Genomic DNA, 17,686 nt, shown 5'->3' with positions numbered 1-17,686 from the left:
TTTTTAGCACACTAGCTCAATCAGAGCTCTCACAGGTATGTCTTTTTGACCTGGGGATTGCACCCCCAGCTCAAAGAGTAGACATACCCTTTGAGAGAACGGGTTTATTTCTCCATGATTAGAATGTCTCAGATTCTTTCAAAGTCAGCCAGTTATAGAGATGGAATCTGTACATTTGCATTTAAAATTTTGTCATAATTAGCCAAGAACAGGTATCTGTATGTTGCCCCACCAGAGGATATTTGCAGGAAAACCCCTAGTAAGTAGGCGGAAGGATCTAGAGTTGTATCTAGATCTGTGATTTTTATAATTACAGTTGTTTGAGTTACAAACATTTTGGATTTGGGGATATGGCCACTGCTAATGATGTTGCTGAATGCCCTGTTGCCATACATCTGCCAGCAGTGTGGAGGAATAGATTCATAGATTCCAAAGCCACAAGGCCACCACTGTGATCATGTATTCTGACCTCCTGTGTCACATAGGCTATAGAAGTGCCCCACACTAATGCTTGTTTGATAAAGCATATCTGCTAGAAAAACATCCAATCTTGATTTAAAAATTGCCTGTGATGGAGACTCCGCCACGGCCATTTGGTATATGATCCTATGGCATTTAATTTTGAAGGAATAAAATGGAGTCTGTAGTGAGAACATTCTTCTGGTGGTTTATTCTCTTTGAGGCACCAGGTGATATTAGAATTTAACATCAAAACTGGAACTGTATGCTTTAAATGAACAATTAAAAACTTCAGCAAGGAGGGGAATTTGCAGTAAGGCTTTCGTCAAACTGTGTTGCAATCTCATCAGGGCTGCAAGCTTTTCCTAAGTCTAAGGATTTTATAAGTTTGCTAGCTTCAGTTTCCTTTGTCTCGCTCAGGTTTCTTGGACAGGCATTTTTAAAGTATCCTAATCAGTTTGTGGATATGTCAGTTGACTGTGCTGAATTATAAAGATTCTCATAGAATCCAAGGAAGTCACTTGTATCTGATCATTTTTGTGTATCAGACTACCGTCCTGTGTTTGGAGTGTTGTAACTGAGGAAGGAAGACATGTCAAGTTTTTTTCTATCCTTTTCCAAGACATACTAAGGCGTTGTTGGATTTCTCATAATGAAATCTTGTTGTTTTTCTTATTCCATGTTTGGTTTGTTTGTTTCTGCTAAGTTTCAATATCTCTGTGGGAACGTCTTGATTAGGAATCAGTCTGTGGATGTTTTCCAAATGTGCTAATTGGCCATAAAGCTCTTTCACTTGTGTCTGGGCTAAATTTTATCTCCAGGAAGCTAGGGAAATCATTTCCCCCTAATTATCACTTCTGCTGCCTCCCAGAGAACATGTAGGTTAGTTTCTGGTGTGCCATTAATCAGTTATGGTGATTTTTATTGCCTTGTTGAAATTAAAGGATCTTGTATGAACAGGTGATTCATGGTCCATACAATTCTATATGTACTTCTTGCTCCTATCAACTAGAAGCTAATTTGTACATGAGCAGAGAGATTTCTCCAGTGTACTAATGCTTTTAAGAAAAGCACAATGAATGGGAGAATATATATACAAAATTTATATATATATATAACTATTAAATGAACGAATGTTCTGCTGTCCATTACAGGCACAGGTGTGATTATCTCCTAGTTCTGCCTTAGCAATTTGCTTTGAAAGGCATTTCATTTTTTTCTCTGCCATTTACCCTGCCAGGTCTGTCTAAAGGAATTACTAGAATCTCGTCTCATGATACCCTGGCCAGCTGCATCCCTAGAAATTAGTCCGATTTGACTCTTTAAAAAGACCTGTGATTGTTCATTTGGAACATATGTATATGCATAATTTGGTCTATTGTTGTTTTCCTAGCCAGTATAAGAACTCTGCCTTTTTCTGTCTAAGGAAGAACACTGCATGGAAGATGGTACTTTTTTTTTTATTTATAATAATAAATACCCCTCTTGTCTGGAGAGATATAAAGCATTAAATACATCCCATACCCATCGCTTCCTGAGTTTTTCATCTTCCTTGGAGAATGCTTTAGTCTCATGTCAAAAGGCAAGATCAGTTTTTAGGGTTTTTTAGATAGAAGGTATGTTTTTCTTTTCACAGGATTGACATTCTTTTGACATTCAGGGAGAAAATTTTGTAAGACTCCATCAGAATATCAAAAGGGGTAGCTTTGTCCTCCTGTAATATTTGAGATGCAGCTCTGATCAGTTTTTAGTTCTGATGGTTTGAAAAATATGTTTTATAGTTTTACTGTTGCATATTTGATAATTACTGCAATCAGATTTGTTTTTCAAAAAATCTTCCCACAGTAGTGCTGCAAAATTTTGGAACAAATGTGAATTGTTACCAGATGTTAAATGGTTTATTTATGATGGTGTGTATGTAGGTCATACAAAAAGTTTTTGTCTTGATCAGAGTTGTCCAGACAGCCAGGTTATGAGTTTCTAAGAGAACTGTAACAGATGAATGTTTGTCTGTCAGTAACTCATACCTACAATAGGGTACAAAAAAGTTAAAAGGGAATTATAAGAAAATAGGGCCATGTCTCGTTACTGGCAGACAGTGAGCTGGGTTCAGGTTGAAATTTCTAGCCCGAGACATGGACAAGGCAGGTAGAGGCATGTTGGCAAATATAGGAGACAACAGATGTACAGAGGAAAATAAGAGGGAGAGCTGTGTGTTCTCTTCCTGGAGTGTGGGCACGCAGTGCTCCCCCAATCTCTCATGTTGTGCTGATTGGTGCCTGGGTAGAGGGCCACTCTGCCTCCGGTCCCAGCACATTCCTGCTGATGTGCTGCCTGGAAGCAGTTGGAGATGCTGCAGCCAGGGCCTCCCAGCCATCTACAATAGTGCTGTTGTCATCGAGGGTTCACTCTGCTCCTTCAGCAGGGACCCATGAGAAGCAGAGAGAGGTGCTGAACAGCAGGAAGCTTCCAGGCCTCTTCCTGTTCAGTAATAGGGAGAGGTGTGAATTGCTGTGGGGGTGGCTTTGCTGAGCCCTCACCCGACTCCTGCAGCTTTACCCCAAAGCCAGCAGGAGCCCCAGCGTGGACCTCAACCCATCCAGCCCAGGAGCCTTCCCACAGATCTACCTGATTCCCTGCCAGCTAAGGGGAATTTTGGGAATGAGCTGCCTGGGCCTCTGAAGTAAGCATATGATGTTGGGAAGGGGAGGAAGAAATGAAATCTGGGGACAGGATGTAATTGATTGGGCAACAAGAAGCAGAGAATACATGAATGGGAGAGCAGAATTGAACTGACTGAGAGGGAGACCAAATAAAATGATTTCATTTCTCTCCCCCAACCCTTTGTGCGTTACTTGGCTTCCCAGACTGCAAACTCCTTGGAAGAGGGTCCGTGCCTTCTTGCTGTCTGATCCCCATTAGTGCTATGGCAATATAAATTACATTCATAAATCTATGTTAAAAGAATGTTGTTTCGGTTGCAAAGTTAAGCTCCAAAAGGTTCAGAAATGTCACAATCAAGGTTCTTTATACAATCTTTATTCAGCCTCTTTGTGCATGTGCACTATGATACAGCCTTTAATTACAAGATTACGTACTATCTTTTCTGCAGGACCCCTTCTTCACTCTAGGCTTGATCCTGCACCACTGAAGTTAATAGGAGTTTTTCCATTGACTTTAGTGAGAGAAGAATCAAGCCCTCAGTGTGCAGAATGGGCAGCACTCCCTCAATGGGCATTCTTTCTTTGGGAAATGTGCAGTATTTCTTTTTATCTTAATCATTCAATGTGTGGCCCCAGGCTTTAATTATCACACATCATCCAAATCTCACACAGAATACGTAATGAATTTCCTCCTAGGCATTTCTATGATGCTGATCATTATTGGTGCTGAGTGCTTCACAGATGTTAATGAATTCATCTTCACAGCATCCCTGTGAGGTGGGAAAGTACTATTATCCACATTGTACAGGTGGGAAACCGAGGCACAAACTTAAGGCCAAAGTGACAGTACCAGGCTTGAGACACTGGTTTTTCATAGTTCACCATTCTTATAGCACTTTATATATTCAAAGCACAGCTCCCATTGACTTCATTTGCAGCTGAGTGCTCAGCATTTCTGTAAATTAGGTCCTAAGCATAGGTGTTAGCCCTTATTAGTTCAACTCCTGATCCAACAAATATCACTGGGAGAGTGGAGAAAAATCCGTTATTGAGGAAGTCCCGATAGAGAAAATGAAAGCCATTTGGACTCAACTCATTTATTGTGATTGTCTAGAGACTTAGAGAACCCAGGGTGTGATGTGACTTGGAGAAGTGCAGTGACATGAAGTGAAATAAGCTTCCAGTTCGCTCTGATGCTGATGAAAGTGCCTGGCATCACAGACTCCTCTTTCACTGTCAGGTGGATTTTGTCCAGTTGCCAAAGAGAGAGGGAGAAATGAGGATTCTGGGCCAAATTCATTCCACTGGCATAAACTCTGAGAATAAACCCAGCCGCCCGTGGCGGCTCAGTGCTCCGGGGCACCCCGGCCACCCGGGACAGCTCAGAGCTCTGGGGTACCCCGGCCGCCTGCGGTGGCTCCATAGCTTCCATGACCTCCATGAGAAAATCATAGCCCTATCAATGATTAATCCAAGTTCAGCAATCACCAGAAGTCAAATCAAGGGGTTTTAATTTCAAATGTTTATTCATCTAATGAAAGGTAAATAACCCTAAACTTATATCTGGCAAATATTGCCTAAGTTATTACTAGATGACCAATAACTCATTATAATGTTATGTCAAAACCTGACATTATACAAAGTCCTGGGTTGAAAACCAGGATTATTAACTTCTATGGAATCAGAATTTCATCCCCTTGTTTCTTGTACCCATGTGCATATATCCCCAGCATGAGTTTCTCCTCTGCAAGCTTAGGCTACGCCTGTATCAGGGCCAGAATTTGGCCCACCATTTATATAAATACTTCTTTTCTGTACCCTTTTTGCTTTCTGTCAGTAGCTTATTACAGCTTGTTTTCAAGGTGGTGGTTTTAGCCTTTTCTTGGCTAGTATGTTACATTTTCAGTCTACTAGACTGAAACATTTCTCTTCTTGTAAACCTCCCACTCCTTGTGCATAATTCTGTACCGGTCTTTGTCCTTCAGTAGTGTAGGTTTATTATCTGCAATTAGCAGTTTGTTTTGTCAGTTATTACGTGTATGAAATCTGAATCGCTTGCAAATTATGATCTTATTTTAGCTAATAGTGACTGTTAATTCTCTTTGAGGGGCAGTGGTGGATTTCCTTGCTCAGCTGGTCTTACTTGTTTTTTTTTCCCTCTGTTTTATTTGCAGTTTCCCTCCTTTCTTACTGTATCAATTTTCCATTAATTATTTATTGTCTGCATATTCACTTTTATTGTATATATTTATTTTGACTGATGCAGGTATAAAAAGGGGACCCTATCCATCTGATAGGCAACACTGACCTGAATTACAAGAACAAAATAAATAAATAGCAGCTGAATTTTCACAACAACCAGCACAGCTAGTATGCTATGTATCATATGGCACTATTGAGACTTTGAAATAAAATAAAGTCCCTGAGCTAAGAAACTTGCAGTATAAGGGTTGGATCCTGCAGCCCCTATTCACCTGAATAGCCCCATAGTGTTCAGGGGAACTAAACACTTCAATCAGATTGCATTCTGTGTTGAACAGACACTACAGGGACACCAGGGGAAGATTCATCCCATTGTGGAGAAGAAGAAGGAAGAAAAAGGGGAGAGGGCTAGACCAGTAGGGAGAGAGGTGTGAGTTTTTTGTTTGTGCACTTAGAGTTACAGATACTTCAAGATGCCATAAGGTGCTGTTGATTTAAAAAGAACCTGTTACCCCAGGAATGACAATAGAGAGCGCTCTAATGTCTTACAGGTCAAATGAAATTTGGTTAGTACCTTTTTCTACTACTCTTAGCACACTTCTGAGGTGCTGCACAGGTTACAGCTATCATGCCTGTAGGTATGGTGGAGTTTGACTTCTGTATTTGCGGGGGGCAGAGGGCTTAATATGTACAGCTCTGACTTTTGAATTTACTGAATATTCATGGTACATAAATTACAATGTACTTGAAATCATAAGCACTGTTTACATTTATTATTTAATCACCTTTCATTTTTTGTTTTGTTTTAATTTTTTGACATGTTTACCAGCTACCACTAAACAGAATCGTGCACTTTCATGTGACTATGAATCATGTCTCACTAGTTTGAAAGATACATAAACATTGGCTTAATATAGAAATAGATAAGTCTCTACACATTCACTTGATATGCCGACAAACCGATCTTTCCAGTGCTGTAGGAAGAGTGTGAGCAGCAGGGCCAGATACCCAACAGCCCAAGTGTGTTGTGGGCTTGTGAAGGGTCCCAAATGTTTAGGCTATTATTGGAATGTTTAAATGAATAAAACCAACAAGGAGTCCGGTGGCACCTTAAAGACTAACAAATTTATTTGGCCATAAGATTTCGTGGGTGTAAAAAAAAAACCAAAAACCCATGGAACCTTATGCCCAAATAAATTTGTTAATCTTTAAGGTACCATTGGACTCCTCGTTGTTTTTGTGAATACAGACTAACGCGGCTACTCTTCTGATATTTAAATGAATAGTTGTTATAAGATATTATATGTAATAATAAGGGTAGGGTTTTCAATATCACTGAACAGTAGAGCTGGGTGGGAAACAATTTTCCCATCCCAAATCAGGCCAAAAAGCTGGAATCTCAACAACAACAAAAATTGTAAACCAAAATTTTGAAAAAAATAAAAAAATCTAGTCTGGGGCAATTGAATTGCTTCATTTTGATCATGTCAAAAATCTTTTAGTTTTTCAACCTTTTTTCTTCTCTTTTTTACAATTTTAGCTACATATTAACTTTCAGTTAGAAACAAAAAATCATTTTGAACCAAAAAAACCTTCATTTTGAAAATATCAGAACAAGACATTTCAACAAATTTGAATTTTTTTCTAAACAGAAAACTCATTGAAACTGACTCTTTCCTGCAAAAAGTTTTGATTTTGGTGAACTGGTATTTTCCAACAAATATTTATTCAAAAAAACCTTGACCAACTCTGCCCTCCTCAGCATTGGCCTAGCATTGCTCCTTTTCAAGTCAACGAGCAAAAGTATTCAGCATTGGCTTAAATCTGTTCTCATTGATGTTTAGCGCTTAGTATTTGAAAATCCTGCCCAAAATGTCTGGTCACATTCTATGCTCTTAGTAAAGATGGTCTGACAGGACTTCTCCAGGATGTTCATAGTTCTTAGCACTTTCTTTCATTGATGTTGTGAACTGCTGAACTATGTAATTAATTGACAATACTGCAGGAGTGCAAGTGTTTGTGCCTTTCCTTCTGCATGCTCATTTTCCTATCATTCCATAGCCTGGAGTTGAGCACAAGAGAATTGTGTGACTTCGTTTTATTCTTGAATTGCAGTTTCATTAGTAACAGAATAGATTACAACACTTGTGCTGTAGTGTTGACTACATCAATAATATCATGTCTAGGGGCCTGTTTACACCACAGAAACTGCCATCTTAGACATCGTTGTTTCAATGCTAACTAGGTTCAACAGCAGACAGAGAGTTCTGTGTTTGACACCTTATGTCTATTGAAGTCAGTGGCAAAGCTCCCATTGACTTCTTTGATTTTAGTGGTGCAGGATTAGGGCACTGATTTTTTCTCTTGAGTTGCAGCTTAAGTATGTCCACTTTTGCCTTATCTTTGATTGCAGGAACTAGAAGCTATGTCATTCTTTGTTCATGTTCAAACTGCTGCTTGTTTGCTGCCTTCTGCATTCATAGAATATTAGGGTTGGAAGAGACCTCAGGAGGTCATCTAGTCCAACCCCCTGCTCAAAGCATGACCAAAGCCAACTAAATCATCCCAGCCAGGGCTTTGTCAAGCCTGACCTTAAAAACCTGTAAGGATGGAGATTCCACCACCTCCCTAGGTAACCCATTCCAGTGCTTCACCACCCTCCTAGTTAAATGCTGTTTCCTAATATCCTCCCCCACTGCAACTTGAGATCATTGCTTCTTGTTCTGTCATCTGCCATCACTGAGAACAGCCTAGCTCCATCCTCTTTGGCAGGGCCGACTCCAGACCCCAGCACGCCAAGCGCGCGCTTGGGGCGGCATTTTGCCGGCAGGGCGGCAGGCGGCTCCGGCGGACCTTCCGCAGTCATGCCTGCGGGAGGTCTGCCGGAGGTGCGGGACCAGTGGACCTCCCGCAGGCATGACTGCGAAGGGTCCGCTGGTCCCGCGGCTCCGGTGACCTCCCGCAGGCGTGCCTGTGGATGCTCCGCGGGACCAGCAGACCCTCTGCAGGCACGTCTGCAGGAGGTCCCCCGGAGCCGCGGACCGGCAACCGCCAGAGCGTGCCCCGCGGCGCGGCGCCCTGCTTGGGGCAGCGGGATTCCTAGAGCTGCCCCTGCTCTTTGGAACTCCCCTTCAGGTAGCTGAAGGCTGCTATCAAATCCCCCCTCACTCCTCTGTTCTGCAGACTAAATAACCCTAGTTCCCTCTGCCTCCCTTTGTAAGTCATGTGCCCCAGCCCCCTAATCATTGCCCTCCACTGGACCCTCTCCAATTTGTCCACATCCCGTCTGTAGTGGGGGGGAACCAAAATTGGACACAATACTCCAGGTGTGGCCTCAGCAGTGCCAAATAGAGGGGAATAATCACTTGCCTCAATCTGCTGTAGATCAATTGCCTTCTGATCACTGGCCACTGATCTTTAACCTTTAAAACTCTCAATATCATATTTTAAATTTTGAATAGTGTGGGGTTCTGATCCAAAGCTTAATTGACTTGGTTCTGTGGATCCTAGCCAGACTACACCATTGTAACCGTGCCTTTGTCAGCAGGGGTCAGTTTCTGGAATATAAACAATACCCACAATGTGCGGTAAAGCATGCATGTTTTTTTAAAAAGTAAAAAAACCCTGAATATACTTTCCCTATGAAACAGATGATGCAAGCAATACCTACAAACTAAAAAGTTCTGTAAAAGTAGAAGCGTGGTGGCAGGTTTGTTCAGTTTTGTTTTTCTTAGGAATCCACAATGAATGTGAAACTCAAACATGAATGGGAAAATACCATGAATGCTGAGAATGAGAATCAAAATCCACAATGTGAATGTGCCAATGACAGTTTTATTAAGAATGAGGAAAAGCTAAACCTACTCATTTCTCATGGCATCTTGATCTCTGACATGGCCATTGAAGGACTTCACAAAGTAATCGGTGATATTTCAACTTGAAATACACTGCTGCTAGGACAGATTTCCTATTACTCACATGAGAAGTCTGTTTGCAGTGTTGTTGTAGCCGTGTTGGTCCCAGGATATTAGAGAGACAAGGTGGGTAAAATAATATCTTTTATTGGACTAACTTCTGTTGGCGAATGAGACATGCTCACACAGAGCTCTTCTGCAGGTCTGGGAAAGGTACCTGGGAAAAATACATTTCTCAGATCCAAAGAAGACAAGCTCTGGGTAGCTCAAAAGCTTGTTTTTCATGAACAGAAGTTGATCCCGAATAAGATATTACCTTACCTACCTTGTCTTAGTGTAAAGATTGTCATTGGTGCAAACCTAGGGGGCTTTTCCCATGAGGCAAAGGACAGGCTTGTGGCGGCTGCTCTCAACTGGGAACAGTAAAGCTGGGTTTGATTCCCAGCTCTACCACAGACTTCTTGGGCAACCTTGGGTGTGTCACTCGGTCTCCCTCAGTTCCACATCTCAAGGTGAGTGTAATGCTATGTACTTCATCTATCTTGTTTGTTTAGATTGCTAGTGCTTTAGAGCAAGGACTTCAACTTGGTGTGGTTTTGTACAGGGCCCCACAGCATGGGGCTCCAATCTCAGTGAGCTGCTAAATGCTACTCTAATACAAATATAAATAATAATGGGACACAGAATAAAGTCTGAGGTGCTTCTCACACATATACCATGAGAGACCAACAGAAGCAGGAGTATGTTGAATTCGGGATGTTCAACTCTCACTCAAATGATTGCTTTTTTTGTGATCCATGATTGTTCTTTGCCTACTATATAAAAACATCATGCTACACGGAGTGGTGTGCTGTAGGAGATAGGAAGCACTTAACAGAAAATTCAGTGTTTGATCAGTGCCTTTTATATTCAGCTCTTGCTGGAGTGTCACTTTTGATATGATTCTTTTTTTTTTCTTGCCAAACTCCAGCTATGCTTCAGCTGGTTGTGTGCATGCTTCATTTATACATCTGTCTTTCTTTCATTGCATGTTGGTTCCTCCCAAAGTTTACAGGCAATTTACTGCAAGAAGAAACATAATGTTCCCAGAGGTGATAAACTGTTAATGAAAAAAATGGTATACTGCCTGTTCGTAAATTTAGATGCAACCATACACAGAATTCAAGAGGAGAAACCCAGCAAAACAACACTTGCACCCAGGGCCAGGATGGCCCATTATTAATAACTCCTTTCCCTAATCAGATAGGCAGTAATTGTGGGAGGGGGCAGTCCTCCTCATGTGGCCACAATGGTTATTGTACTTCCCTGATGGTCACATGCCTGGGAAAGTTTCACCTAACTTTGGACACCCTGTCCTCTCCTCCGACCTCCTTCTCCCCCCCAGGAGTTTGCCTGGCTGTGCTCCAAGTGGTGCTTGGGGGAGCAGGAGTACCCAACTATGGAAGGGAGACCGGGCTCCTCTCCTCTCCCACTGCACACTGGAGGGACTCGGCTGCAGTGAGCAGATCCTGAGCGCATTGCTGCTGAGGGAGGAGCGACTGGCAGGCTCCAGAGCGCTGCAATAAAAGCTCCCACAGCTGCCTCCTTCCTTCCCCTTTTCTGTGCAAACTGTGTCCCTCCCCTCGCCGGTGAACTGACCACAGCAGCTGCAGCCCCAGTGCTGAAAGATGCTCTGCAGCCAGCATAAGCCCTCCTGCTGCTTGTACTGGGACTGGTATACAGGCAATATCCATACAAGTCCCTGCTCCCCTCTACCTGTAGGTTCTTAGTGGGGGGTCATGGCCACCTTCCCTTTCTTTATGTTCAGATGGGAGAAGAAGTGCCAAAACTTCTTTCTGTTGTAAACATAGAGTCACGGTATAGAAAAAGTTGAGAACATCTGCTGTAGGGGGTGTTTCAGTTCCTTTTTTTTAACCTGTACCCTGGGATATGATTTGATTTAAGGTTTTCCTAAGAGGTAGCCTTTGTGTGATGCAAAGCCTGAGGCTACAGACCCTCCCATTTGAGGGAAATATAAATTACAAGATAATCCCAGGGTTTGTTGGGTTTTTTTGGGGCAGGGGGGTTAAAATAACTCTCCGACTCCTGTGCTTGTGGTGAGAGCCTGGAAAACTGATGTAAACTTACTGAAAGCAGTGGGCCTCCGCTTGTTCAGGAAGAAATTGGAATGAAGGTCCTAAAGACATTCTCTCTCTCTCTCTCACGTGCGCTTATTAGAGTGAGTTAAATTTAGGGGTGTCCTGTGCCTAGTGGTGTGATAAAGAACAGGAGTCGATTACATTAAGAGTGGAAGGAGGGCAGATGGTGGGTAAGGGGGAACCGTGTCACAGGCCTGCCAAAATATTCAAAGGTCAGCTTTCCTCTTAGTTATCGCTCTTGAGGAGAAGATAAGTAAAACTTTTTCTTCCTGGCAATTGCTCCTGTGTGGCATTTGATGTAAAAGAGGAGTAAAAAGGATCAGTGGAATGCATGGCATAACATTTCCATTTCTCTAGTATGTTACTTTGATTTATAATAGCATGATCAACCATTTTCAGTCATTTCAAATGAAGGGGGGTTTGCCTATAAGGAGATAAGAGGTATCCCCAGCTTGAGGGTTTGGAGGCGGGAGTGGGGGGGGTTATGTTTGGTCAGGAACTGTATTTCCATTTTGTCATTGGCCTGGCTCTGTTGCTTAGTTTGTCCCTCTTTTATCTCATTATTATGCCTGGCTTTGCATGTGCTGCATGGATGTAATGCATCCTCAGCTCAGTAAGGGAAGCTTTGAGCTGTGCACAGTACCATTACAATGTCAACATTCAGAAATATGGATGCTCCATGGGAATATGAGTGTTCTTGACAGATGTGGCTCCACTGGTATGGGGCTGAGGTAGATTTAATTCCAGTGCTTTCCTTGTCGGTCCCTCCTGACCCAGGATCAGATGGCAGGGTCTATAGGGGAGTTGTGGGGGGGTGCAATGTTGTGAAGACTCCCACCCTTTTGAAAGTCAGCAGCAGCAGAAACAGGCTCATTTTCTCATTCACTTTGCAGGGAAGAGTGAAACAGGATCCTGTGCTGAGGTGGCCAACAGAATGGGGGTAAGTCATCTTGCAAAGAGGAAATAATGTGGGCATGAAATAAAGAGCTATTTCACAGGGTTACAGAAAACAAGTTGTAAAAGAATACAAGAAGAATAATAAATCCCTCCAGTGTCTCCATGGAGCTTCCTTATTTTGAATGTTGACTTTTTAAAAACACAGCTCTAGCCACACTTTAAAACTGGGGGTTTTCAAAAGAGTGGCTAATGGATGTCACACTGCTAAGCTTTTGACAGTCAGTTTGAGAATACACCATTTGGCATTTTGATTTACTGTAACATAGGATTGGTCCTACTTTATTATTTCATAGTCCTCAGATACTCACAATAACATAGATGTATGCTTTAAATTTATTTTTTATTAGTTTCTGGTGGAAGTTATTATTTTCATGCATATTTTCTTTACTGGTAGGATTTTCAAACGGTGGCAAGCGATCAAAGACTTAGTTCCAAACTGAAAGACTTCTTAATGTCCTGCATCCACCAGAACACCAGCATGACCATGGTGAGGGAATACCGTGCTGTTGGAGGTGCATGGCAAAATTTTCAGAAGTGTCTTAGGAGCCTAAGTAACATTGACTTTCAATGGGACTTAAGTGTGGTCTCTGCAACGTTTTGCTGACATAGCTGTGTCAATTGGGGATGTAATTTTTTCACACTCCTAACTGAGGTAGCTATGCCAGCAAAAGCCTTAGTGTAGACTCAGACTGGCCAAAAAATCCTTTTGCCATTGCTTATTTTAGTCTAGCCCCGTTCTCAGATGAACCCTTTTGGCTGAAATTTTCCAGTAAAATTCATCCTGAGGCAGTCGTGGCATGAGAGATCTGAGCCCAAACAATTAAAGTTTGGAAAAGTTATAATCAACTGAAAACAAGGTTTTCTAATAGGAAGTGGTGCTTAATAAAATGTGGTGCTACCAGCCTCGCCTATAAGTATTTTCAGTCTGATTTCCCTTTATTTTTTTCATCCTGCAGTTTCCCATACTCTTGCTCATACACTCACAGTGCTTCTTATCATCCCTCACCCATGCATACCATCTAAGCCTTCATTTAAGCCTCCCCAAGTCCCATGTAATCTTCCCTTTCCTCCTGCCTACGCCGATACCTCAGGCCCTATCTGTCTCCTTTTCCCCTCTCAACTGACAAGCTTCCTTTCCTGTGCAAATAACCTGGTGAATGCTGCTGACATCAAGTGTAAGTGCTTTCTCATGCGGCTGCTAAGGCATCCAGTTGGAGAGTCAGTGCTTCCAGAGAGTATGGGTCCATCCAGGGGTGGCACTATGTTTTTTGCCACCCCAAGAATGCCAGACAGGGAGCCTTTGGCAGCGTTTCCGCGGGAAGTCTGCCAGTCATGTGGACTTGCCGCCCCAGGCATGTGCTTGCTGCGCTGGTGCCTGGAACCGCCCCTGGGTCCATCCCCAGCCCCACATGGTGCCTTGTGAGCACCTAGGGCCTTAGCATCCCCAGAAATTCCATGCCCTTTGGTGTCCAAACATAAAGGACCCAGATAATGCCCTCTACTCTGTCCCATGGGACAGCTATGAATGCTCTGGACTGGGGAGTATCCTCCTCCCAAATGCCTGATTCCTCCCGTGCGAGGTGGCTACTAGGGTTCCATACCACACTGTGTGGGAGAAGTAGGAGTGGTGCTGAAGGTCCAATGCTGCCAGTTCCCTGCCTGACCAAGGTCTCAGTGGGGAGGAAACTGGATGGGTCCTTCTTCACCAACCCCCTAGTGCAACAGCTGATGCTCTGAGCTGAGATGTCTGTACTCCCTGAGAGAGTGAGGTGATTGCTGGGCTCTGCTCCATTTGAGGCACTGGGAGCCTAGTATAGAATTCTATAATGAGACAGGTGCTATGACAGAAACAGTACAAATTCAGTCTTGTGGGTCTGAATGCCCATATCTTTGAACTTGTATTGCTTTCTTCTGTGAGTTCGTGCCATACAGTGTTTTCTTTCGATTTGTTGCTGTGTGGCTCAAACAGCAGGGTTTAACCTGTGGTTTCGGGGTGTTTTTGTTTCTATTGACTGTACTCTGCATGTTTCCCTCACCTGCCTAATAACAAAGAGATCTTGGACCACTAGTTTTCAAGCCTTTTGCTGTTGATGTTGTGATAGACTGTTTGGATGCAAGTCAAGCTAGGTTAGGAAACTGTGTAATTGACAATGTATTACTTTATATTCATTTGTGTCTCCTGTGTATTTTTTCAAGGATAGAAGCAGCAGAATAATTTTTCTGTGTGCTTTATTTCTCTCTTCAGTGTATTGCATGAATTTTCCTACTTGTGACACTAAGGCAAGTCCACGTGTTTCTTCATAGTTTCCATTTTATGTATGTAGTAGCTATGGAGCCAAAACAAAATGTCGACACTCCATAAAATATGACAGGCTGATATGAGCAGTGATAGATCCATCATGAGACTCTTCTTGCTACAGTCAAGTTCAAATATCTGTCTTGCATCATATATTTTAAAACAGAAATGACTATAAAAATGTCATGCCCTTTTAAGGCCCGTAGGCCCATGGTAAGAAATAAAAGCCCAGCTTCATTTATTGTTCAGGCTGAGAAAACATGAGAAACTCCCAGGGCCCGCATTTACAGTAGTGGCCAGTGATTTTGTGTGCCCAACTTTAGACACCTTAACCCTAAATTTCAGAGATGCCAAGCACCCATATCATCCATTAACTTCTCCTGGAGTGCTGAGAACATGTGAAAATCAGAACCAAATTGGGCACCCAAAATCAGTGACCATTCCTTGGCCCATATTTTCTTCCAGCCTTATCCCTTCCACAATCCCATTGCCAGAGGTTTACAGAATATTATATACTCCTCAGGAAATCAGCAGCCTGCTATCAACACAGATCATCAGCATTTCTGTGCCTGATGATCAGAGGGTTACTTGGGTTTACAGTTTGTGTAAAGGAAAAATATAATATGTGAACAGAAAAATTAACCATTACTTGCAGTATGAGAAGTACAAGATTGTTGTAGATATTTCATAGAGGTGGTTGGGGGAATTTTCCATTGAAATTATTTTTGATGGAACATTTTTCACTGGAAAACTTTGATTTTTGCCACACACACACACACACACAAAATCAATTTTTCTGATGGAACATTGAAATGTTTATTTCAGGTTGCCCTGAATCAAACTATTTCTATTTGTCAGACCAAATTGAAACTTTTAGTTTCAGAATAGTTTCATGTTAATCTGTATTTTCCTGAGCTCCTGAGGTGCATTATGGGACATATAATCCAGCTGGGAACTCCTCCCCACAGAGAAGATCCAGTGTATGACATACATGAACAAATACAGCTTCCATGAGGCATCACACCAACTCAGGGGACCACAGATCAATGTTAAACTGAAAGGAAACATTTCAATCCAGGAATGTCAAAACATTTCATATCAATCAGGGATGTCTAAATGAAACACATTTCAGCATTTCCAAAACAAAATTGTTCAGAACTTCCCTTCTGCTGGGGATAAGGTGGAGAAAGGAGGACATTTTTATGTTTTTGACATGATTTTGGATGAAAACAAATTTTCAAACATTGAAATTTCCTGCGGGACTGAAATTCCAATTTGCAACCGACTCTAACATTTCATTTGTGTTGCTTTGTATTTTTTGACTAATGTACTTAGTAGATTGTCTTCAATGATGTGTACTTGCTGATAATTAAGCTAACTAGCTGAAGGTGGTTGTGCCGCTGAAATCGGCTGACACTCTAGGTCTGCTTCATCCCTGATGTAAATCAATTCACTTCAATGGGATTAACACCAGTGGTGAATTAGGGTCAATATTTTATGCTACTGTGTTCTGAGATTTGGACAAAAAACAGTCTATTTTTCTCTTTTAGGGAGGGTGCAATTAGGTATGTATAATAAAATAGTAACCACACCAGTCTTTCAGGATATGGATTAGAGTACAGGCCTCTGACAAAAATGTGAGATTATTCCATTAGTTGAGTACAAAAACATGATAGGTGAGTGTGGGAGTGAAAGAAGTGGAATTACAGGGAGAATAAATAAATGAATGAATGAGTCAGCGAATGTGGGTGAATTACGAAACAATGAGTGTGAGAATGAATAATTGGATAGGTGGGGAAGGAAGGAGGAGAGAGTGAAGGAATAGGAGAGAAAGTGGGATGGGAAAGAGAGGAGCAAGATAACAAGAACAAAGCAAGCCAAAGGGAGAAAGTGAAAAGCCAACACAGAGAAAACTGAAGAAAAAAATCTAGGATGACTGCAGACAGAGTGGCAGCTAGTAGAAAGTAGGGCTTCCTCAGTGGGTGTGAGAAAGGGTAGACAGGTGAGGGGGGAAAAATGAGGACTTGAGGGGGAAGAGGGAGGGCAGGGGTGTGGGTGGGGACCAGAGGAAAGTGGAGAGGGCAAGAGGGATAGGGAGAGACGAGCAGAAGGGAAAGGAAGAATGGCCATTTGTCTAAAGCAGTGGTCCCCAACCTTTTTGGCACCAGGGATCGGTTTCGTAGAAAAAAAAATTTCCGCGGACCTGTGGGATGGTTTTGAGACGATTCAAGCGCATTACATTTATTTTTGTACTTTTATTTCTATTATTATTGTAATATATAATGAAATAATTATACAACTGACCATAATGCAGAATTAGTGGGAGCCCTGCCCCCTATCTGACCCCCACCCACTTCCTGCCCCCCCCCTCAGAATCCCCAACCCATCCTGCTCCTTGTCCCCTCACCATCCCCCAGAGACCCCCACCATCCTGGGACCCCACCCCTCTCCTTGTCCCCTGACTGCCCCAACCCCTATCCCCCTCCCCCCCCGCTGAGTCCTGACACACACCCCCCGGAACACCCACAATCCAACCCCCCGCCCATTCCCTGCCCCCTGACCGCCCCCCCAACCTCCACCCCCTCTCTGTGCCCTGACTGTCCCCAGGACTCCCTGCCCCTTAGCCAACCCCCCTGGCCCCAGCCTCTTACCCACGGCTCCCTCCTCACCCGGAGCCTCAGCGCCTCGCCCGATAGCTGCAGCGTGTCTCCGGCGGGGCCTGAGCTCCATCCCGCTCAGAGCCGCGTGGTCAGGGGGCGGGGCTGTGAGCTCCACGCCGAGCGGAGGCAGCTGAGCTCAGCCCGGAGCTCGCAGCCCCGCCCCCTCACCACGCGGCTCTGAGGGGGCGGGGCTCAGGGGCCCCGTCGGAGACACGCCGCTTGATGTGCTAGAGGTCGGTTCGCGGCCCGGTTCCTAACAGGCCGCGGACCGGTACCGGTCCGCGGCCCGGGGGTTGGGGACCCCTGGTCTAAAGCACTGGCTCAGAGATCTGGGGTCTGTACCTGGCTCTGCTGCTGACTTCCATGAGCTCATGGGCAAATCACTTAGTTTCCCTGT

The 17,686-nt window shown here is 43.3% G+C and overlaps 1 protein-coding gene across 7 annotated transcripts in view; it reads left to right on the top strand.

Moving 5' to 3' along the window:
* The window catches only part of PLD5 (phospholipase D family member 5), a 280,023-nt gene that overhangs the window by 180,465 nt on the left and 81,872 nt on the right, over positions 1-17,686 (top strand). The window contains exons 5-6 of one of the 7 annotated variants that reach the window (XM_045011372.1): positions 12,270-12,316; position 12,375. The exons of 5 other annotated variants lie outside the window; for them this stretch is intronic. In XM_045011372.1, the coding sequence (XP_044867307.1) occupies positions 12,270-12,316; position 12,375 (48 nt within the window). The remainder of the gene's footprint in view (positions 1-12,269; positions 12,317-12,374; positions 12,376-17,686) is intronic. One more of the 7 variants, XM_045011370.1, reaches the window with a different exon arrangement.

Source organism: Mauremys mutica, chromosome 3 (assembly GCF_020497125.1).
Source record: "Mauremys mutica isolate MM-2020 ecotype Southern chromosome 3, ASM2049712v1, whole genome shotgun sequence".
Taxonomy (NCBI): Eukaryota; Metazoa; Chordata; order Testudines; family Geoemydidae; genus Mauremys; species Mauremys mutica.
Note: the sequence above shows the minus strand (reverse complement) of the source record. Positions and strands in the feature narration are given on the sequence as shown.